The 24784-nt window shown below is 40.6% G+C and overlaps 1 protein-coding gene across 1 annotated transcript in view; it reads right to left on the reverse strand.

Moving 5' to 3' along the window:
- SMYD3 (SET and MYND domain containing 3) overlaps nt 1–24784 on the reverse strand; it is a 423906-nt gene that overhangs the window by 370118 nt on the left and 29004 nt on the right. The window contains exon 2 of the mRNA XM_018557057.1: nt 18826–18889. Coding sequence (XP_018412559.1) covers nt 18826–18889 — 64 coding nt within the window. The remainder of the gene's footprint in view (nt 1–18825; nt 18890–24784) is intronic.

Below are 24784 nucleotides of genomic sequence, written 5' to 3' on the forward strand. Positions count from 1 at the left end.
TGGCCCATGTCATGAGGTCATAATCAAGTGAATAGCTGGATGATGACTGGCGCTCAACATTATTGTATATTTTAAAATGTGACCAATCTATTCGTGGATTGGTTTTAATTTTTTTATTTCTCTTTACAGAGGTATTTTGACCAAACTTAAAGCATTCTGTAGAGACACGAGTTCCAGGTGGGTTGCACATTAAAAAAAAAAAACTAAACTGATTGTTTTTAGTGTTTATGACTTGTGAACGTATCTCTCCATTATTACTGGGAAGCTGCATTTTTTTTTTTATTTCTAGTGCAAATCAGAAGATTAAAATAAATCCATAAACTGCTGAAGCTACTTAAATAGTGTTTAGACTGTTTAACTAATTTTAAGCCCAACTATTTATTTCTTCAATTAATGTTATTACTTCAATATGAAATTAAAAAGTTATATTAAATGAAAAATGCTACACTTTCATACAAGCTTTTACTCACGTTATAATTGTTAGCCATGTAAAAAGACTTCTATGCAAAGCATTATGCTGCTTGTTTTTCCCTAGGCACTAAGTCTGAAAGATATTAAAGAAAGCTTTGAATTTTAAAACCAAAATGCTTCATGATTCAAGGAGACCGTTTGATCTTGGTTTGAAAAGCCAATTAATACTAGAAATAAATACTACGTAGTGTTAGGAATTAAAATTTAGAGATGTTTCATTCTTGCCAAAAAATTACTACAAAATCATTTTCCCGACAACTGAATTATACCCACTATGTAATTCAAGAAAGAATATTTTAATTGCAAGGGGAAAAAAGTCTGTCATCGCTTTTAAAGAAGAACACCTGGAAAAAATGTTTGGAAAGGGACATTAATCACTAACCTTCTGTTTTTTTCCAAAATATGGTGCTGCAACAACTTTGATGTGGGCACAGCATTACCTTAACCAACCACCTTTGTTCCTCACTTGAATTAAGTAGCTACTGCAATAGAAGTCTATGGGGACAAATACTTAATTTCAAATACTGAGTGTGGAGTGGACACTGTTGGATAATTGTCGAACTGCTTCAAGGGATTGGAGAATCTCACAGGTTGCGCCGTCTGGTGGGCTTCAATGTGTACATCTTTCCAAGCCACCATAACAATCTTTGTATGTGTGCCTGAACTACTCTGCCTCTGTGCAGCATTATACCATTTGCTCAACCAGACCTAGTGCCAACCTCAGCCTGATAATCAAACATGGGAATATTACTTGTTACAGTGCTATTTTTACCTATTCAGGACATGCTGTTTGTTAGCTTGGCTGTTGATAACCCAGAGCAGCAAGGTATAATGGCACCTGCTTCGTCAAAGTGTAAGCTGCCTACCATTACATTGCCATACTATGAATCCTTGGAATGCCTGTATGAATTTTGAAACTTGGAAGCACAGTGTTTTGCAGGTGTGCCCCAGAACAGAAACTCATTTGTGAGAGATACAAAGGGGCATGGTCAAGTTGAGGAAAGGCATAATGCTGATGAAGGGATGTTTTCGTAATGGGGAATTATATCAAATTCCCCATTACGGGAAAACATGGGAAAACACGGGAAAACATTACTGGGAAAACATGGGACTGTTTATGGGTTGATCGTGCTGGGTATTTTTTTTGTCCAGGTAGAAGAGGGATACAGTTTTATGCAGTAATCTCTGACAGCACAAGTACAATACATAAAGCTTAAAGATCTGTCACTATTTAACCGCACAGACCTTAAACTGCACCCACCTTTGACACACCCACCATTTGTATTTAATATAAAGCCAGTATATGTACCTAAACATGTCCATTAATTCATTAAAAGAGCATGACAGAGTGAAAGGAGGATGGGAAATACAGGATCTCCATTCTTGAACATACATAAAGGAGAGGAAAGCAAAGTCTGCTCCGTTGTGGTTCCAATCACAGGCTGGGGTGGGCTAGCAATTAATTTGTATTGTTTTATTGCAGAGGAGAAAACTAACGTCACCACTGTAGTCATACTGTGGTGTCTAGAACACAGATATTCAAATATTGTGGCTCATGTGACAGTTTACATACTGTATATGTAATTTGCTATTTGTTTAGCTGTTGGCCTAGAGTTCACCTTTAAGCCACATTATCAGTCTGCGAATCTGCTCTTTGCATGAGGGTGGGTATTCATAATCCGTTCTACTCAAGTGTGCTATTTTCATTGGGGATGGGGGTAGATCTAGTATACCTTGCATCAAAAGGCAAGGTCCACTTTCAAGTGGTTCTCCAGCCTAAACTAAAAAACTATATTATGCTAAGCTTTGATAATATGTGTACAATAACAGTATGCTCCCTTAAATTAGCCAGCTTAATGGTCAGCACCGGATGCAGACACTCTAGAGGCTCTAAAGAAGCGGGCGTGCACTTAAAACCTGTTCGGCCTGTGGAGGCTTGGATGACAGAGCAACTAGAGCTGCAACAATTATTCGATTAAGTCAATTAAAATCGACGATGGAAAACGTTGTCAACGTTTTCCATCGTCGATTCGTTGGCTAAAATTCAAAATTTCCCGCTCGCCGCTGCATGCCGCTCACTACTTACGCCACGCCCACGTCGGTTAAGCCGCTCGCGCCTACGCTGGTATACCCGCTCACCACTGCTTACGCCCGCAGCTTACGCCACCCCCGCGTCGGTTGAGCCTCTCGCACCTACGCTGGTATACCCGCTCACGCTTACGTCACGCCCACGCTGAGGACATGCGTCTGGCCCACTCCTCCCGGTGAGCTTCCCGACTTGCCGCTGCCCGCCCACAACGAACAACGCCGCTGCCAGCCGACAGCACCGTCATTCAAGGTAAGTCGAGATCGGCCGGGAGCTTTTTAAATGTTTCCTGTGTGTTGTTTTTTTTTTAAAGCGGCACACTCCAGAACATTAGTAAGGCCGCTGGACACACGCCCGCAGAGCACGCCGCCGACCGCGACTTACAAGGGTTCAGAAACAGGTAAGGGGGACCTGTTTTAAGTTTCCTGTTTAAAAAAAAAAAAAGCGGCACACTGTAGAACACCAGCAGCTATAGAGGAACAACAAATCCCAGCAATAATATATTAAACACCCTGTATAATGTATTATTGCTGGGATTTGTTGTTCCTCTATAGCTGGTGGTATTCTCCATCGCGCTGTATAATGTATTATTGCTGGGATTTGTAGTTCCTCTATAACTGGTCAGTGGTAATCTGCATTGTGCAGTATAATCATTATACAGCGCAATGGAGAATACCACCAGCTATGGAGGACTACAAATCCCAGCAATAGTACATTATAGTATAATGTTGTACTATTGCTGGCATTTGTTGTATTCCTATATAGCTGCTGGTATTCTGCATTTCGCCGTATAATCATTATACAGCGCACTGCAGAATGCCACCAGCTATAGAGGACTACAAATCCCAGCAATAATACATTATTTACAGCGCAATGCAGAATAACCCCAGCTACAGAGGACTACAAATCCCAGCAATAGTACATTATAGTATAATGTACTATTGCTACATTCCTCTATAGCTGCTGGTATTCTGCACTGCGCCGCTGTATAATGTACTATATTGCACACCACACTCTTTTTTTTACTTCCACCACGCCAAGCTTGCTCCCGTGATGGACTACAATCTCAATAGAAACTAGTAGTCCATCACTGGAGCCTTTTTTTTTTTTTTATCCGATTAATCGAACTTAATAATCGGCTAACTAGTCGATTATGAAAATAATCGTTAGCTGCAGCCCTAAGAGCAACTAGCGTGTCTTTGCCGGTCTCATCTCACCCTCGAACAGCCTTGCAGATAGAGTTATTCTGTGACTCCTTTGTTCAGATGCTGCCTTTGTGAGTATGTTTTTTTTGTTTTGTATTAAATTTACAACAAAATGATAATGCACAGGAGAAGGCGCTCTCTTCGTTTTTGTTTACAGATGATGTTATAGTCTCCCTGACTGTTAAGGAGCAGCCTCACTGTGAGAAGATGTACTACTAATATCATTATTGTATATGTTGAATCCCGTGTCAAGATCCTTAAGCGCTGGTGTGATCTGTGTCGATATACTCTAGAATGTTGCAGGTGGGCCCAGGGTACAGAGTAGAGGTACTGACTAGCGATGGAGGACATGAAGTGCTGGCAGAGGACAGGGCTAGTGATGGACAGGTCAGACTTGAATGCAGCCTGCAGAAAGAACTTGGCAAGTACAGCGCTAAGGTCAGGGCTAGTAGCAGACAGAGTATTTCAGGGTCAGGCTGAGGTCTGAACTGGTGGCAGAAAGACAGTATTCAAGGTATAGGCTTAGGTCAAGACTGGCCATAGAAAGAGAGTATTTCAAAGGACAAGATACTGAGACAGGAAAAGGAAGACAGAACTAGAACAAGCCCACAGCCCTGGGCTTGTGGTGCTTAAATAAAGCATTACTAGCCAATCCCAAATTTTGAGGGTGTGTGGTTAGGCTCATTAGCCCACAGCTGACAAAGAAGTCTAGGAAGGTTGCAGTGGCAGCAGGCAACCACCAGGAAAAACTGTGATAGGCATGGGAGCGTGAAACACGCTGCTAACATTAATTTTAAAAAGAATAGATACCACCTCTGAAGGATAGTGAGGCGGAAAAAAAGAGGGTATACTTCAACTAGTCTCAATAATTAGCCAATTGGCTTACTTTATTAGTATATAGAAAAATATTATTTAGTATAAAAGAGTACAAACACAGCACCATTGTGACAGCAACTCATTAATTAAAATTGGCAACGTTGTCAAACATATCACTCTCTAAAAAGACACACATAGGAACAACACCATATCTTGAGCCCCTTTTCCTATTCTTTTTGTATGCAAATAGGTTATCAATCATACCTATTGTTGTGTATCTTTATACACCATAGTGGTAGCGGTTTTTTCTATTTTAACATTAATTTTAGCGTGTTACCTGGTGATCCTGCCATTTCCCTGCTAATGGCCTTAGTTTGTTACAGTCCAACAAGGCTATACAGTCACTATTGAATTGGCTTACCCCCCCTAGCATTGTCGACATCCGGGAAGCCGCACTGCTTCACTATGCAAAAGCTCTGCAATACCTTGAATGTCTCCACTACTGCAAATGTGCTGGATTTGTCAGTCTGAGCTTGTGTTTCTCAGTTTGGACAGACAGCTACTCCATTCCCTCCCTTCTGTGGACATCAGTGATCTCCATCCGCCACTACCAGGAAGTGGACAAGTATGGTGGATTGATTTGACCGCAAGTAAACAGATGAAACTAGGTACTAGAATGGCGTTATTCATTATGCATTAGAGAATTATAAAGCTATGAAAGGGATCCATTGGGACTGTCAGTATTTGTTGTCATTCCATCTACTTTAAAGGGATTTGAAACAACATAAATATTAATGCCTAAGTGAATTCACACATGGGAATGAAGCTTTAAAAGTAATTAATCAACATACAAATGATTATGGTATTACTGATTACAACATAAAATACACTGCATAAAAGAAAATTGTCCACACAGATATATACACACACACACACACACACACACACATATATTATATATATGTGTGTGTGTGTGTGTGTGTATGTGGGAAGGAAAGAACTATGTGCTCTAAGTGGTACAAACATTTTTTTCTGCAGTTGCAGTGTGAATATAAATGAGGAGTTAGGAGCGTTAAATTGGCTATTTTGTTGAATATTAATTTCCTTTTAGTTTCAAAGAGAACCAAGGAGTTTTATACAATTATGCAGTACGGCAGACCAATGTTTGGGGTAGCTGTTGCTTACGTCTGCCTGGATGTTTCAGGTCATTTTTCCTTAAAAACTAATTAAATACATTTCAGAATAATTCCATTTGCAGTATTAAAGTAGTATTAGACACTCATTTTTTAAACAATTATATTCTAATGCATCAGTCAAACATTCTGCAGTATATCCATTCATAAAAACTTCACAGCTACCGATTTCAGGTCCCTCAGGGCACCTTCCCTGAGCTTCCTGGTGTGGAGAGTGCGCACTCTGTACCAAATCAAAAAGGGACAGAGTAGGTGCTGGCAGCTGTCCATTAGCAGCTTGAAGAGGGTGGAAGCAGGGGAGTGGGAGCTTTGTCAGACTCTAGTCCTGGCCAGGAGCACGAATGTAAGGGTGGCACAATAGGATCCTGTTAAGGAAAGGAGCCACACTAAATTAGAAATAGGCTAGCGCTGAGGGGAACCAGGTGAATCCAGGGGGGAAAAGACAAATGTAATTTAAGAAGCAGCATCATACACTGTAAGTCTATATCTCAGCAGTATAAATTGATAAAAATAATAAAAACTTTAATTTCCTTTTAGGCATTCACCATGCGGAAAATTTAGACCACGGCACACAATCTCATAAATATTTAAAAACAGTACAGATGGTTACCTTGTAATAGATTGCAACAAAAATGTATTCTTTGTACCAGAAAAATAATTTGTTGTCTTTATAAAGGGGAAAGCTCTCCGAACAACATGTATTTTGCCAGAGGGAAACATTTTTTATTTTTATTACTGTCTCTGTTTTACTATGCTTATTATGACTCAATCATACATGTTTACCCACTTTGCAATACTCTTTTATCATGTTTAGTTTACTCTGGATCAATAGGTGGCATGTTCCAATAATTGCCTTGGGTGCCATAGGACATTGTCTGTACACAGCTCTCCATGTACACACATAAGCCCTACATTTTTTTCAGCTACATTTTAGCATGCATCTAATAGTGGAACATTGAAGGTGTGATGTACATCTGTATGAAGGTAAGGATCAATGCAACATTTCAGAATGTATTTAAAGGACCTACATATGAAGACATTGAGTATTACTAAGAACAAAAACCTACCTTCATTTTGAGGAATGTACTCTTCTAGTAATAGGAGAAGATAGATAGCATTTCAGATACTTTTGAGATTTAGTGTGTATATTTTGATTATTACAATGTAATATTAGTCATGGATTTGTTTTATTATATTACTGATTAAACCCAACATGTGTCAATGCAGCACACTGCCTGGATTTCAGCACACTGCTTTGTGGTATGAATGGGCCATAAAAGGAATATATCCCTAATTATTATACAGAGATAAAACAGTTTAAATTGCCCCAAATTTGTGTTTGAGATTTAACTGTATGATCGAATGTAACGGATCCATGCAACATTTCTGCATGTATTCATAGAAAGGATTTATAGAACATACAGGTGAAACTCGAATAATTAGAATATCGTGCAAAAGTTATTGCAGTAAGTGCTGCAAAAGGGGCCCAAACCATGTACTGAGTACATATGCATGCTTGTACTTTTCAGAGGTCCGATATTGTTCTATGTACAATCCTTGTTTTATTGATTGCATGTAATAATCTACTTTTTTGAGGTTGTGGATTTGGGGTTCTTGGGGTTTTCATGAGCTGTAAGCCATAATCATCACAATGATGACAAATCACGGCTTGAATTATCTTGCTTTGCATGTAATGAGTCTATCTCATATATTAGTTTCACCTTTTAAGTTGCATTAGTGAAATAAGCGAACTTTGCCAGATATTCTAATTATTCGAGTTTCACCTGTACATAAAAGAAAGTGTCATAGAAATTTGATAGTAATTATTTACATCTTTAATTATTTAACAAATATCCACTCCATGCAACATCTAATATACCAGCAAATATCCAAAATGTGTGCAAAGTAACACAAAAGAGAAATAAAACATCAATTAGTATGGAAATCAAATTACAAATAATAATGTAATAAAATAATTAAATAAAAAATATATGTGTCCTTCAGAACAATCCAACTTCCAGTCCACTGTTGATTCCAGTCATACATCTAACCCCATCTACCATTTGTGTCAATTCTCCATGCCCATGGTTAATTATAATTAGGAATGCACCGAGTACCAATATTTATATTTTGGTACTCACTGATAACGAGTACGATACTTCCGCTAGCATGGAGCCGGCTTCCCGGGCAATCAGGAAGCCAGGCGGCTTGTCATTAGCGCCTTGAATACCCGAGAAGCCGCCACCATGCTGTTTGGCCAACTTAAAGCCATCGAGTTGGCTGTTTGGCCGTCTAGATGTTTATTGGTCGGGAAGCCTGCTTCACAGCCAATCAGCATGGGACCTGCTTCCCAGGCAATCAGGAACCCGGCTTCATGGTGTTTGGCTGGCTCATTGCTGATTGGCTTGTAAGCCGGCTTATCAGCCAATCAGCATGGAGTTGGCTTCCCAGCCAATCAGGAAGCCTGGCGTGGGTAAATCTCCCTCTGACTGGAAGTTTGGGGGTAAGTATCGAGCATTTGGGCGAGTACGAGTACTCAAAGTACTCAAATACTCGGTATCGGTGCATCCCTAATTTTAATGATAGAAATGATAGCTTTAGATTATTTTAGAGGAGGATTTTTAGCGAGGGACTTATTTTACATTCATATTTATAAAAGGCATACAGTGTTTTTATCTGATTTTTTAGCATCCTTAACAAAAAGATACAGTGCACTGCTGATGTAACCTTCCCAGGATGCAACGCTTAGGCACAATTACATCTCTTTTGCCAACGCAAAAAAGGAAGTAAAAAAACAGTAATTGTAAGTAAAGAAAAATATGTTTGTTTAACTAATGAATGTAAGGTGATTTCATATTAGCATGGAGAGCTGCATGCTGATGTGATTTTTAGTGAAAGGGGGTAAAGGTCCACTTTAATTAGCTCATAGCATTAACATTTTTGTAGCCCGTACCTACCTACCTAGCTAACATAATGAGCTTTAAATACACTTCAATTCAGTTTCAAACTAACAAAGTGAAATTATTATTTTTGTAGGAACAGTTGCTAGATTGCATCATCATTTGTTTACCTTTAAGTCAATTAATTTAAAGCAAGCATAACAGCAGTAAACAAGCTGTCTGTTTTTCAAAGCTAACGAACTAGGTAACTGATAAAGGTATTCACGTAGGATCTGAAAGCATGGATAAAATATGGATAAAAACTGAAGTAGATGGCTTTGCAGGGGATTTTGTTGTCTTCCAGACTGAAGGCAGAAAGAAAGTTTTCACTCTGCATGAGATAAGACCTAAATGGCACATTCAAAGCATGTAAGTATACATAATCCCATTAGAGCCAAAACTAGAAACAGTACGAAACATGCTGCAGACGTCAAAGGTTCCAAATACGTTTAGGTAGGACCTACAGGGAAGGATTTAAAGATTCTGGTTCCCAAGGCTAACTGATGTGCCAGCCTCTTCCTTGTGAAGCCGGAATAGTACCACTTTCAGATAAATAGATATTGCTGATCAGTATCAGTACCGTGATGGCAGATTTAGGATAATCAAACTATTTTAATAAAGCCACAGAATATTAGAAATTATGGCCATTTGCTGTTCAACCCTTTCCAACCAAAGTTGGAGTAATTAGAAAATGATAGTTTAATCCAGTTGACATGTAAATGCATATTAACAGTGTGCCAGTTGTTGTTTTCTATATGTATATACATTCTTCTTTATATAAATAAACATTTAATATCTGGCAAAGGATTCCAAGAACAATATGAGTTAAAGCAGAACTCAAGCCAACAATAACAAAATAATGATGAATAGCCCATACAAATATAAAGTAACAAAACCATCTTTTGCTGTAGTATTCAGCTTTAATCCAGAGATTTTTCCCCACAGTACTTTTGTTCTGCCACTAGATGTCATTATTCTGATGGCCCGCATAATTCAACCCACTTCCTCTGAGCCCAGGTCATATGGACCTGCCCCTGCCTGTGACTGGACTGTGAAAAGTTTCTTGTTCTGCTTGTTCCTTTCACACTTCAGCTCTGCTATGATTACAAGAGGGTGATTCCAGGTCAAATTCAGGTACTTACACTGCTTGCATTTAAAAGTACAATTAAAGATTTATGAATGGAGAGCTGCATTAATTTGTCTTTTCTACCTGCCTGGAGTTCAGATTTAACTAAAGGGGCAGTACAGCAGTAATCATTTCTTCTGTACTGCCCCATCTTCTAATGAAACCCAAACTGAGCAGTCCCATAAAGAACAAATCACTGCACTGTGTCATTTAGTTTAGGTGTGTCAGTTTGTGCTTGAGATTTTATGTTCTGTAAACAACAGAAGTTTTAAATAATGGGACAAATGATAAACCTGTAAAAAGAAGCCCACCTGCAGGCTCATAAAAGAAAATTACAAAAGGGTGCATCACTGCCGCCTCTGTTCTTACTCAGTGCCCATATGATACGATGGGACATGGGGCTCTTAAAGCGGATTCATCCACATCGCCCCTAACTGGCAAGGCCCACGTCTGAGAGACACCTGGACCGGGCCTAACCAGTATACTCCAGTGGCCATCACACATCCATTCCTCAAGTCTCACAACAGCAGTCCAGCCAACACATGCTCATTCCAAAGAGAAGCCCTCATCTTGAGCTTTGGAGAAGGATCAGTCCACACATAGAGCCTTTTCAATGCTTTACTTAAAGTTATTCTTACAAGGTTCAGTCAACCACATTGAGGCGACAGCATCTTGCTGTGCCTGGTCCTATATCTTCCCATAAACAAGGGCAGGACTGGGATATAACTCCCAAAGTGATTCCTAGAGTTACAAACACTTTCTTTTCATGTAAAGCGAGATCTAGTGGGTGGATAGGGAAACCACACGCCTTTTAATCACTACCCTACAGTTCTTTATGACATTGACTGTATGTTTGCCGGCCACTGCATTTTTGGTCCACAGTGTTGCCTGCTTCTTTGTGCTTCTACAGAAGAGCTTGGACAGCATATCTGGAAACAGCTGTCTTTCTTGATATTTCTGCCTGTATAAGACCTTGTTGATGCAGGAATACCACATGTGTCTTGTTGCTGTGCTCAGTCTTGCCATTGGGTAAGATTGTTTACATTGAACTGTATTTAGGGGCCACAACATAGCTTTACTCCACTAATTATGATTTCTCCTACACAGCTGGCTCTGTCCAATTTAATTATTTTATTTTGATCTACATGTTATCTTGTTACTTAACAGCACCTGTTTAGTATAAATGTTTAATCATGCACTGGACAATATGCCTACAAAGTCCTTAAAAGGCTAGGTGGACCTTTCTGAACAGGTTTCATGTTACACCAATATTTGGGGTGGACATGGTTAGATTCAATGTTTTCTCTCAAGTGCCTAAAACATTTGCATTTGCATTGTTGTGGTATACATACTGCTCCACGTTGTGTCTGTTCCAGTTTTGATAAATTCCCCCTATTGTTTTTTTGTTACAGATAGCACTTTAATTTGGTAGCAAATTTGAATACATATATTTTATTGGGAATAAATAGGTTTCTAATCTTAAAAATTCAAATGACATTGCATGAGCATTTTATGCTTTCATAGTGAACGCAAATTACATCCAGATCATTCTACATCATTGTTGCAACCTGGGGATTTATTTTTGGAGGGAATTTTTTTTTTTTCCGACTATCGTTAAAATATACTACACTTATAGGCAGGCCACGCATCATAATCTGATTTTACAGTTACCTGTAAAATCTCCTTTAGTGATACCAACAATGATGTGGCAAGAGCCTTTCTGAGCAATCCATCCAATTTATATCCAGTCTGATATGCGCTTACATAGTTGTACATAGTACATAGTCACTACATAGTTGTTGGTAGATCTAAACAAGATTGTATACCAAGATTACAAGTGTGGCCCTCTTAAAACAGTGCCTCAAAAAGAACACACAAAAACAAAGCAGCTAAAAGAATCAATTTAAATCTGTGCTGCCATTTGCTTTTGGATAGTTAAAAAATGTCTCAAATTGATTTTTGGTTCATATCACCAAATAACTGTCTACAGCACCATCTTGCTGGGGTGTGTTCTGAATACAAAAACAATGCAGCACATCATCACATTTGCTGAACACTTCTATGCTTCTGATGAGTACAAACATATTAAGCTCCTTGAAACTGACTTATAAAACTATCAGCACAAGTATTTCTGAAGCTTCTAAAATACACTATATGGCCAAATATTTACAAACACCTGCCCATCAAACCTATATGAGCTTGTTCGACATCGAACTCCACTCATGGGCATTAATATAAAGTTGCCACCCCAGCATCTTTGCTGCTTCCAACAGCACCAAGTTCTGTGAAGACTTTCACTAAAATTTGGTGTAGGTTTGTGGAAATTTGTGCCTGAAGAGTAAAAAGAGGATTTGTGAGGTCAGGTACTGATGTTGGATGAGAGGACATGGCTGCAATTGGCATTCTATTTAATTGCAAAGGTGTTAATTAGGGTGGAGGTCAGGGCTCTGGGTAGGTCATTACAATTCCTTCAGACTAAACTCATCATCAAACCATGGCTTTATAGACCTGGCTTTGTGCACAGTGGGGAATAGTCATGTGAAAACAGAGAAAGGTGTTGCCAAAATTGTTTCCACAAGATTAAAAACACACAGTTGTCCTAAATGTCTTTGTATGCTGTATCATTAACAGTACCCTTGAGTGAAAACAACAGAACTAAATAATTTGGAGAGGTGCCTGCAAACATTTGGCTATATTGTATACTAACGCCCTGTCAATGAGACCTATACATTTAACGACTTGGTTTGTCCAGAATGGACTAGGGACCCACCTAGTCAACTATAAATTACATGACCTTCACAAATAATGCTGTACAATAGAAAGGCATTAGAACTTTTGTCTGTATTTTCAAAATTTAAACAGCTTAAGCTCCAGGCATCCTTTTCAGGTTTGGGCGAACACAACTCCATTTGTGTGCCACAGTAGAAATCAATCTATCTACATGCCAAACTCTGCGCTATTGTGTAGCAGACTATAATACTGAATGTACAGATATACAATTCACATTCCTATAATAATAAACCTAAGAGGTGAAATGCAGATGGATCTAGACCTGAAGTTAATTAAAAACATGTGGTTCATCTCAGCTTAAAACGCAAGATCAGATTGCGGTTCACTAACTCGCACTTTTTAATGTATTGCTACAACAAAAATATATCTCTGTTATATCACTTAGGACATTGTTGTGGTGTGGTGTTCTTGAGAGAACAACTTTAACATGGGGAAACTCACTTACGGACCTTGTGAGAGTTAATAAATAACTAAAATAGAGTTGACTGAAAAGTTGGCAGATTCTAAAACTTTACTGCAGCGGTTTTAATGCACTTATAAATCCACACGAGGTTACCAAAAGATCACTTAAGCTCCTTAATCTGCTTGCCATTTCATTCCAGGCTGCTACAGAATGTCATCTGCTTTCTGCACACACATACATATGAATTAGAGGAACTAACTGAACCACTAACAAAATATGAAAGCGCAAAAATGTCAAAATACTAAAAAGTTTGTAAATGTCCTATCTAAAACAACAATCAGGATTTTGACTTTTTTTTCTAAGAGTTGAGAATAATGTAATATAATAAGTATATTGTATATTCAGAAACCCTTGATTGATGTACCCTAAACTGACATTCCACAATACCAGGTCAGGCTTCCAGAAGCTATGAACTATACCATTAGCTAGACACTTCTGAGCCTGTACCAGCTCCAAACCTCACATAAGACTTCTACAAGTCCCCTTTTTTTTTTTTTTATTCCTCGTTTATTAACACATGTAAAACACATACACGGTGTGATATAAACCAAGTCAACGATGCCAGCTAGCAATAAAAATGAAAATTACATGAGGATAAACAAGAGACATCAATTGAATTGTAAGGTATAAGCAATCAAAAGTGCCTTTATCCGTATGTCCCCAGGCTCGCATGCCACCTCGCGTCTGCAATGGGACCCGAGGGAGCAGCACTTGCCAGGCACTACATAACAGGTAAAATAAAACAACAATCTGAAACATTAATATACAAGGACCACCTCACCCCACCTTCTAGGGGTTGTACCGTCTAGCAAAACTCTTACATCTACAGTGGTAGAGGTTAGGCCCAACAGCGGTACAGTATCTCCCAGGACTGGATTGAGAGAGAAAAAAAAAGGAAGAAAAGGGTAAAGAGAAGTGGAAAGGATTTCAGACGAGTGAAGAAGCAGCCTTGACCTGCACACCCAAGTACCACCCTATTCTCCCCTCCCCACCACAACGTCTGAAGCAGCAGCGGGTGAGGTTGCTTGAGAGTAGGCAGTGGACAAGGTGTAGGCGTACCAAGGCATCCAGGTGGAACGGAACCTCTCCTCAGAGTTGAGGAAGGAAGCCGTCAGTTCCTCCATGCGATAAATGTCATCTACGATCGAAAACCACATACGCAATGTAGGAGGCTTGTCCTGTCTCCAAAGCAACGGTATACAGGATCTCGCCGCATTGATCAAGTGGATCATGATGGAGTTCTGCGGCTCCGAGAAGGTCCTACCTAACTCAGACTCCCACTTCCTCAGAAAAAAGGGGGACAAAATGAAGCATCAGGGGCAGCTAGGAGTTTATAAAGTAATGATAGAGAGTGCCGAACGAGTTCCCGCGTATGGCACATCGATTCAAATGTTGTGAGGCTGCGTGTAAGTTCCCGCACCCCGAGGACAGACCGAAGGAAATGCCCGAGCTACAATGCTCCCCATTGAGCCATAGGCGGGGGAGAGCAGGTGTTGGATCTCATCCCGCGACATCCATCTTCCCCCCACCATGAAATCCACCAAGCGGAAATTACCCCCCGGCAAGAGACAGCGGACCTGGCCACTGTCCAGCCCGGGAGGGAAGTCAGGATCTCTAATCACCAGCGTCAGGGGAGACGGAGAAGGAGAGAGGTCAGAGGACCTAAGTGTCACCCTAGATGATTTCAAAGTCGGGGAGATAGTGGGGTGGGAGAGCACTTCAGGGGGAAGCAGAGAGGACTGCCACGGTAGGCCACCTAAAGGGACCCAAGATTCCAGCAACTCCATGGACACCCACCTCTTCTGGGTTAGGTGACAGCACCAGTCCACCAAGCGGGCCAGGCGAGTCGCTCTATAATACCGTTGGATGTCCGGTAGACCTATTCCCCCACATTGTTTGGGAAGAGTCAGAATGCGGTACGCCAGGCGTGGATGTCGTCCTGCCCAGACAAAGTCCAAAAAAAGCCGGCGCACCTGAGTGAAGAAGAAGATGGGAGGCAGTGCGATCGGCAGAGCCTGCAACACGTACAAGAGTTGAGGGAGCACAGTCATCTGAAGTACTGCACATCTCCCAAACCAGGTCAAAGTGAGTTCCCGCCACTGCAATAAGTCTCTCTTAAGTGCGGACAAGAGGGGGACAAAGTTCTCCTCGTATATTAGCGATAAGTCCGCCAAAATACGCCGCCAACTTGTGCACACCGGACGGGAGAGACAAACCTACCACTGAGTCGTCTGCTCTAATAGTACACAGGAAAGGCTCCAGCGATAGGACAAAATTAAGGGGTGACAAAGGGCATCCCTGTCTCGTACCGTTCGATATGGGAAAGTATTCCGAAGGAGTTTCATTGATGTTCACCGCAGGAGAAGGATTGGAGTATAGAGATGTTATCCATGAACGCATACCAGGTCCCAGGCCTATATGTCGAAGAGTAGACTGTACAAACTTCCTGTCTAAAGCTTTCTCTGCATCAACCAATAAAAGCATCGACGGGCAAGTAGGCATGCGACCAGAATGGAGCACATTCAGAACCCTGATGGTATTATCTCGGGCCTCGCGTGACGGGACAAATCCTACCTGATCAAAGTGGACCAGAGTACCGATGAAAGGGAGGAGGCGGTTCGCCAGAATTTTGGCGAGTAGCTTAAGGTCCACATCAAGAAGGGCGATCGGGCGGTAACTGCCACACTGTGCGGGGTCCTTGTCAGCCTTCGGGATAACCATGATACGAGCCGGTAGGGAGTCATGAGGCATAGGGTTCCCGTCCACAATAGCGTTGAAGGCCTTAAGAAAGTGTGGGATGGGATGCAAATTGGCGGTAATACCGTAAAGTGAACCCGTCAGGGCCGGGTGCCTTGCCCACCTTCATCTGTTTGAGCGCCTCAATTCCGCTGAGGTAAGGGGCGAGTCCAGCACCTGACCGACCTCCGACTCAAGAGAAGGCATGCCCGACATCTGTAAATACTCGTCAATGCGTCGCGAACAGTCCGTGATCTCGGCATCAGAGGGAGCCGGATGTAAATTATACAGGCGGCCATAGAACGCCACAAATTCAACTGCTATGTCCTTGGACACAGACAGTTTCCGATCCGGAGTGTGAGAGAATGTGGGATATGAAAGGCTTCGAGCGTGTGCCCCTAAGGGCTCTAGCTAGCATCCTCCCTGGCTTGTTAGAGAACTCATAGAACCTTCGCCTACAAGTGACCAGACATTGAGTCGCCCGCCGAAGCAGTAAAGAATTTAACGTCTCGCGGGTTTGTTGCAAGGCTATCTGCACATCGAGGGCCAATGACCTCTTATGCCAGGTTTCCATACTGTGCAAGCGCTCAAACAATTGGGCTATTTGAGCAGTTCTCTCTCGCTTACGGCAAGCAGCATGCCTAATGAGAACCCCTCTCAGCACACACTTGTGGGCCTCCCACACAGTGAGAGGATTAGTAACGGAAGATCCATTAGTGGCAAAGTAGGACCTTATCTCCTCCTCCAGGTCAGCCCGAATCGCAAGCTCCTGGAGGACGGACTCATTCAGTCTCCACGAAGGTTTAGTGAAGGATGGTGGAAGCAGCCTTAACTCCAAGTGGATGGGGGCATGATCAGATAGGAGAATGTTGTCGATCGTGGCTGCCTGTATCGAGGGTAAGTCCTTATGTTGGATGAAAAAGAGGTCTATGCGGAAGTACGTCTGATGGACCTGTGAAAAGTATGTGTAATCCCTGTCCCCGGGGTGTAGGAAGCGCCACGCATCCATGAGACGGAGAACGTTCAATTCCTGTTTCAGTTTCCTGAGGTAGAGGTAGGACAGATGGGACGCCCCCCTACAAGTCCCCTTTTGACTGTTCATGGGATTCTTGCTCCTATGGCTGCTGCTCCTGAATAATGGATTTTGTCACTGCAGTGCTACAACAGAGATCCCAAGGCCTACCAAGGTTTTCTGAATCACTTTATACAAGGAGTTTCTTTTCCAGTTGAGACAAGGTCCTTACATTTCTACTTTGACTTCTGGAGTGTTTTTTTCTGAGCATCATCAATATGAAAAAAGTGATCCCTGTCTCAGTGACTTGTTAACCTATCTGGCCAAGTCTTCTGTGCTACCTCTCTTATCATACAAGTATGACGGGATTTGCTTTCTCTGTGTCTTTTCCAGTCTATTTTTCTTCTTGCCCTGTGTGACACTTCCCCAATACTCATTCTCCCGAAGCCATACTGGGGAATCTCCACTATATTAAGTAAGAAACAGGAGAATCACTGCAATTTTAAACACCACATTTCTAGATTTAATTTAAATTTTACTGCCTATATTGTTTTCCTTGTAATAAGATACATATTTAAGTACATTAGCTTTCTGAAATGTATAGTTTCCTATATTCTATATATGCTGTTGTTTTCTTAAGCTCTCTGGTAAAATCAAGAATTTTGTTTTCTCTTCAGTTATGTGAAAATCTTTTTATTTTCTATCAAATTAAAATGCATGTAAATCCCAAAAATGAACTTACCTTATTTGTTACCTTCTGGCCTGTTAAATATACCATTTTAGTTATATCTGTTTGATAATGCATAAAAACCCTGTTGATTCTTCCAGAAATTTAGTAAGCGCTTAACCTTCTGTACTTTTGATGAGTAGATGTCTCACTGTTAAAGCTGACCTCCAGGCAAATAAAATCTTAGCCCGTGAAGTGGGGCTGCACTTTAACGGTTAAGTGCTTGTTTTGTCTAGGTAGCTAAAAAAAAAAAGTTATACTTACCCGAACTGTGATCCAAGCTTGCTCTTATTGTTCTTAGATGGGTCCCTTCAGCCACGCTCACCCTTTGCTCCAGTGGTCTAAGGTCCTGTGAGTCATCATGTTCTATACAGTGTATAGAACGTTAGGAAACCGAAGGACATACCAACGCTGGAGCAGAGGAAGAGGGAGGCTGAAGGGTCCTGTCTAAGAGCAAACAATATAGAGATGTCACCAGCACACCAGACTCCTTCAAGGATAGTCAATCGTGAATTTATTCAAAACTTATGTCAAATACACAAGCGCTTTCGGGACCACACAGGATCCCTTCATCAGGCATAGCAGTGACGGCGGCGCTATCCACGGTCATTCCAAGCACCCTTCCCCATATTCGGGGTTGTCCGGTAAGGAGTGCAACAAACCTTTCTCTTCACGGTCTAAGAGCAAGCCACGATCGCTGTTCGGGTGGGTGTAACTTTTGTTTTTAAGTTCCTTGGACAAAATGAGCAAATAACCCTTGCAGTGCAGTGCAGGGGTAGCCACATTGCAAGGTTTAAGATGTGATTTGCCCGGAGTTCTGCTGTAACAAAAGCAATCTACCCTTCTATCTTCTTCTATCTATCCTTCAGCCTTTTAAGACCCACTGGAGGCATATTCATGTGTTTCATAAAACCACATTCGTTTTCCTTTAAAAAGAAAGGATTGATGATGTTCACTGAGGGCTTGTCCAATGATTATCTCATTATCTCTGAGTGCAAAAAACCACTTGTATTATTCCTGCACATTCTGCCTAACAACATTCTGCCTGAACACTGCCTGCCCTGAGCTATGCAAGTAATTCTTCATTGTCTGAATGCCACTTGCCCTGACTATTGCCAGTTTATAGACTATGATAATGTCTGATAATTTGGTAACTTTGGTACCCATAGCATACATCAATATGTGGTTTAGAAGCCTGACACTTTATTGCTAACTGTTTGACTAGGAGTTAACAAAGCATTATTAAATACATTTTATTTACCTGGCAACGTGAATTGCAGTACTTGGCAAACTTGCACTGGGAGCATCTTTTAAGTTTTTCATTCCTATAAATAAATACAATATTAGACAAATAGGTCAAAGAAATAATGCGTTTCACAAAGTTTATCAAACATGGGGTTACTCTCAAGCAATCATTGCATGCAGAAAAAGCTGAAAGACAACCACATATACTTTTTGTATGTGCATATTGGAGAACACAAAAATTTAATTGTTTTGTATTTTTTTTTAAATCAAAAGCCTGTAAGTCTAGCTTAGGTTTGTGCATGAAGATCTTCAGAAACATTATGCAAACAGCTAGAAGTAACATTACTATCCATTAGATGATGCATTTAGATAAATGTAAAACATGTTAGTACATCCACCTTGCAGCACTGAGGTCCCTGGTTAAAATCCAGATTTGGAGACTATCTGTAAGGAGTTTGCATGTTTTTCCTCCGTTTGCATTGGTTTCCTAAGGAAACTCCGGTTTCCCCCCCACACTTTAAAGATATGCTGGTAGGTTAACTGGCTGTCCAAACGGGCCCTAGTATGTGTACATATGAGAGCAGGACCTTAGATTTTAAGCTCTTTGAGGGCAGGGACTAAAGTGAATTTGGTAATGTGTAAAACATTGTTGAAATTGATGGCCCTATAAATAATAAATAAAAGTTTTAAAAAATCAGGTCTGGATAAAGTACAACTTTGCAGCATATTAAACAGTAGCAAATTGCTAGGTAAATGTTAGCCATACCTATCTCAGTGTTCACTTGTTATGGGACTTAAGCATGCACAAGGATAACTGGGCAGTGTGGAGGTTGACAATAAAAAAAAGCTTTTTTACTCACAGTCAATTACTCTGACAGATTAAAAATTCTTCCAGTCTCCCTAAAGCACACAAACCAATTAAAGTGCATTTTTAGCACAGTTAACCTTTAAACGAACTTCCTCCCAACAACCCCAAAAGTTTTATACTCACCTGTCCTCACTTCTGCTAGAACTTCCATGTGCAGAAAAATCAAAATCATTCCTTTGTAAAGACCTTCCACTGTCGCATTTTAGATGGCTTCTCTACAGGAATGCATGGGAATTTGTACAGCAGAAATGGTGGCAGTGATTAATGACATAAAGCTCAATTCACAGAGCTAACACACCAGGATAAGAATCCTTATTTTTAAAAACGTGACTGGTTTTTAGTCCAATGAGGTTTGAAAATGAAAATAAAGTTCCTTATCCTTTTGCTAAAGCTTTGTGAATTGAGAGGGAATAAAACTGGGCACTTGACAACCATACTAAAACTATCTGCAGCTAAAAGATGAACAAGGACTTGTGCAACATTTATGTCAGTCTGGGAGTACTTGCAAATACACAAAAAAGCGAGACAGCCAAAGTCTGTGGTGAAGCCATGATGAGTTCTTCAGGATACCTGAAACAACTTACTGAACGTGAATTGCTGCTATATTGAAGGCAAAGGGCGGCTACACCAAATACTGATTTAATTTTTTTTACCCTTTTTACTGCACTTACTAGGACAACCAGCATTCTGTAGACCATGAAAGGCTATTACTAAACCATAAAAATAAATTATATAATGTTTGGAACTAGGGCTGGTAATGATTAAAATTTTCCTGTTCGATTAATCGAAATTTTGTTTATCGATAAAGTTCGATTAATTATAACGCACATACAGATCCAACTACATTGGCCTACACACACACTCAAACAGTATGAGGGGAATTTATCAAAACTGAAGCAAATGTATCTGGAGCAGTTGCCTATGACAAGAAATCAGCTTCTCTCTTCAGTTTGTTCAGTTAAGGTTTAAAAATAAAAGGTGGATGCTCATTGGTGGCCTTAGGTAACTGCTCCAGATTCTGTCTGCTCCAGTTTTGATAAATTCCCCTCAGTTTGGAACCACTTTAAGTATTACTTAATATCTTTATTATTTTCAGGGTTATTCACAAAAGGGTGAAGAGTTTGGAGATTACGACTGTTGGGGGAGGTCCGCGTGGTCGAAGAAAAGTGTGACCTGACGCGACCATGGCCGCAGCTCTCTCACGCCGCCCGCGGCGAACTGGGGAACAGGGGAGCTGCCACCGGCCAGAGGACTGCATTACCCAGCAGTCAGCCTGGCGCAGTGCAGCAACGGAGGTGTGGCCGTGAGGAGACTGAAAATGGTCCCGAGTCCAGACACATGTGGTGCGAGGCCGACGGAGATCCTGCAGGTACTGTGCTTTGTGTGACACTGTCAGTATATCACTCTCCTTCTCCATCACTGTATGATAGAGTACAGAAGTGATGAAGAAGGGGAGTGATATACTGACAGTAGTACGGTATCTGTGACTGTGTGTGACGTCTATGTACCCTCCTGCCTCCATAGAACTCCACACTAAAAAATGTATTAACCCTTACACAGCACGCCCTGGTTACTATTTAAACCGGCGCGTGCTGTCACTTGTCCAGCACCGGCGTGATGAGAGGACAAGTGATTTTTCAAGCCTTGTAAATTATAGTTAAAAAGCATACTGTCCCCATTGAGCTTCCCCCACATACTTTTTTTTACTATAATTTACAGGGCTTGAAAAATAACTTGTCCTCTCATCACGCCAGTGCTGGACAAGTGACAGCACGCGCCGGTTTAAATAGTAACCAGGGCGTGCTGTGCAAGGGTTAACACATGTTTTTTTCGTGTAGTTCTTTAAAGCACCTCTTTATTGCAGTAAAATACTCTTCCAGGCCTTGTACTGCAGCGCCTTGTGCTATCAGAGCTTAGTAACAGCCACAACCCTCAGCATCATCAATAATATTGCATATAAAAATGAAAATACTTGCGTAATTTAGGGCTGCAACAACTAATCAATGATAAGAATCAATGTCAATGATTCTCATCATCGATTACTTGAGTCTGCGATTAGTTAATTCAGAGGTTTCATGGGGGAATTGGAGAGGACACAGATTCCTGCAGCCGGTGCCCAGCAGTGAGGAGAGCTCCACACCTCAATCTACAAAACACCCACCTGCTCTGCTTCCCCGTTCTGCTATATACATACACATATATATACATATACATACATACATACATACATAGCAAAATCTACTATTATTATTATTATTATTATTATTATACAGGATTTATATAGCGCCAACAGTTTGTGCAGCGCTTTACAATATAGGGCAGACATTACAATCACAATACAATTCAAGACAAGATGGTAAGGAGGGCCCTGCCCCTGAGGGCTTACAATCTAAAAACTATGTTAATTTTGACATAATTTTCACAATCCCTCCTATGCCCAACCTTGCAAACTTTGTATATAGGGAGTCTTAATCCAATTAGGTTTCCAAAATACTACCACATAAGGTTTTATAATATACCACACCAAAAGCTTTGAAAAAAAAAATCAGATGACTCATCACTGAGTTCAAGACTATCATTGTTAAACAAACCTCCAGCAAACATAAAATAATATTTACAGTGACAGAAAAAAATGAAGAATAAGGGTTAAAATAATAACTTGAAAAAGTGGGGTTACTAAGGTCACATTTTACATGCACAAAGTAAACAAGCTGCACTAAAGTACTCTTGTCCAAAAACAACTGTTCACATTCAAGTTACCCAAGTTTATGAAAGATTCCCTGTTGTGCAAAACCAAATACTCTGTTCATTCACAGTATAAAAACAAATGGAGGAAATAAGGCCGTGAAGGTCAAATATGTACAAAATCACTATGGTAATAACTAGCCAACACTCATCGTGTATTTATCTAAATGTATAAGTAAAATGTTTTCATAAAGCGATTCTTAAGAGCTAACATATATAAAAGAAAATGTCCTTTTTTAACTCTTTATCTAGGGTTCACCAGTCAAAAACAAAAATGTTGGAGTCAGGTTATAAATTAAATACATATAAATAAATTAAGAGGTTGCAATGTCTCCGTTCTTCTTAGAAAGAAGTAACTGGTAAGAAAAGATTTTAGGTTTTAAGGGGTCTATATATAAACATTTTCCAGAGCCATTCGCCGTGCTAATCTCTGTGGATGTTCGTCCTGCATGGATAGAGGCAAAAACGAACAATCTTAGTATATTTTCTTTTCAGGTTGAATATAATTGAATACCATATTATGGCCACAATATGAAGAATAAATATTCATTTCCTATGCTCCTCAGTTCCATCTAGTAGCCTTAACAAGGTTTTACAGTACATTACATTCTACCTAAGAAAAAAATATACTAAGAACTAGGGATGCACCTACAGGTGAAACTCGAATAATTAGAATATCGTGCAAAGTTCATTTATTTCACTAATGCAACTTAAAAGGTGAAACTAATATATGAGATAGACTCATTACATGCAAAGCAAGATAATTCAAGCCGTGATTTGGCATAATTGTGATGATTATGGCTTACAGCTCATGAAAACCCCAAGAACCCCAAATCCACAACCTCAAAAAAGTAGATTATTACATGCAATCAATAAAACAAGGATTGTACATAGAACAATATCGGACCTCTGAAAAGTACAAGCATGCATATGTACTCAGTACTTGGTTTGGGCCCCTTTTGCAGCACTTACTGCAATTACTTTTGCACGATATTCTAATTATTCGAGTTTCACCTGTATATAGTTTTTTCGTTTTTTACTTATAACTCGATACCGAGTACTGATAACGGTACTTCCGGTAGTATAGAAGCCGACTCCATTCTGTTTGGCCGGCTGGATGCTGATCAGCGCCCAAATACTCGATATCGGCACCGATACTAGTATCGGTATCGGTGCAACCCTGCTAAGAACAATTTGTTTTTGCCTCTCTTTGCACAAAACCAATGTTCACAGAGATTGTCACGGTGAACTTGTAAAAACTAAAAGTAAAGTGGGGTAAAGGCAAGATAGGCAATAACAAATAGAGAACAACAGAAGCGAGGTATAGTGTGACTGAGAAAGAATGCAAAGATAGGAAAGAGAGGAGGGGCTCTTGATTTTCCTGTAATTTATGCTAATCCCTGCTCCCTGGTAAACCTCACTTATCACCCCTGTCTATTGAGAGCACCTAACTGGCTAATAAGTGTGCTCTCACTTGACAAGATATTGATGGGTAGGCAGGGCTTAGCTCCAAGGAACAAAAAGTTAGGAAAGTTGGTGTCTTTGAAAGCACCTAAAAAACAGAATAAAAACACACACAAAAAATAAGGACTGCGCACGTGAGAACTGGAGCCCATAAAACATATAGGGATACATTGGGATGCATTTTGAGTGCAGCAGCGTACGGAGCCGGTCAGCACACAAAACGGACGTCGTGTGAACAGGCCCTAAGGGTGTTAGTGCGGATAAAAGTACTCAGCTGCCTCAGCAAAGGAAGCATAGGCTTCAAGCAGGAAAGACTCACCTCCCTTCTAAGGCCAAGAAGAGTTCCTTTTGTTACACCTAGGCCTCAATCTGCAAAGGCAGACCCAAGCCAGGTACCTAATTGAGCTACACACTTTGGGTTCCAAGTCCCCCAAGCCCACTAACAAATCATTTTCAGCAGAAGGGGGTGCTCCCACTTTCCAGCAGGGGCATGTCTGTTAGCCTTTATAAACACCTGGACATAAACTATATCAGATACCTGGGTTCGGGAGTTGATTTCGAGGGGCTACAAGCTAAAGCTCTTCTTGCCCTTCCCCAGTTCATGTCTTCCAGCCTGCCTATGTCGCCACACAGATTAGCAGATCTCTTTGCATCAGGTGCAGATCTCCTGAATGAAGGGGGTTATCAGCCCAGTTCCTACTGCAGAAAGATATTATCCTTTTCACAGTCCCCAAACCAAAAGTGGTATCCCTATCCCAAAACAGATTTCAAGGAACAAAAAGTATTTGTTTTGGTCCAAAAATTCTGCATGGTTTGTCATAGCCTCCCTCAATTAGGGAGATTTTCTGGCCTTTATGGACATCAGAAACTCATATTTTAATATCCCCATTTGTCTAGT

This window comes from Nanorana parkeri, unplaced genomic scaffold (assembly GCF_000935625.1).
Source record: "Nanorana parkeri isolate BGI_ZX_2015 unplaced genomic scaffold, ASM93562v1 scaffold264, whole genome shotgun sequence".
Classification (NCBI taxonomy): domain Eukaryota; kingdom Metazoa; phylum Chordata; class Amphibia; order Anura; family Dicroglossidae; genus Nanorana; species Nanorana parkeri.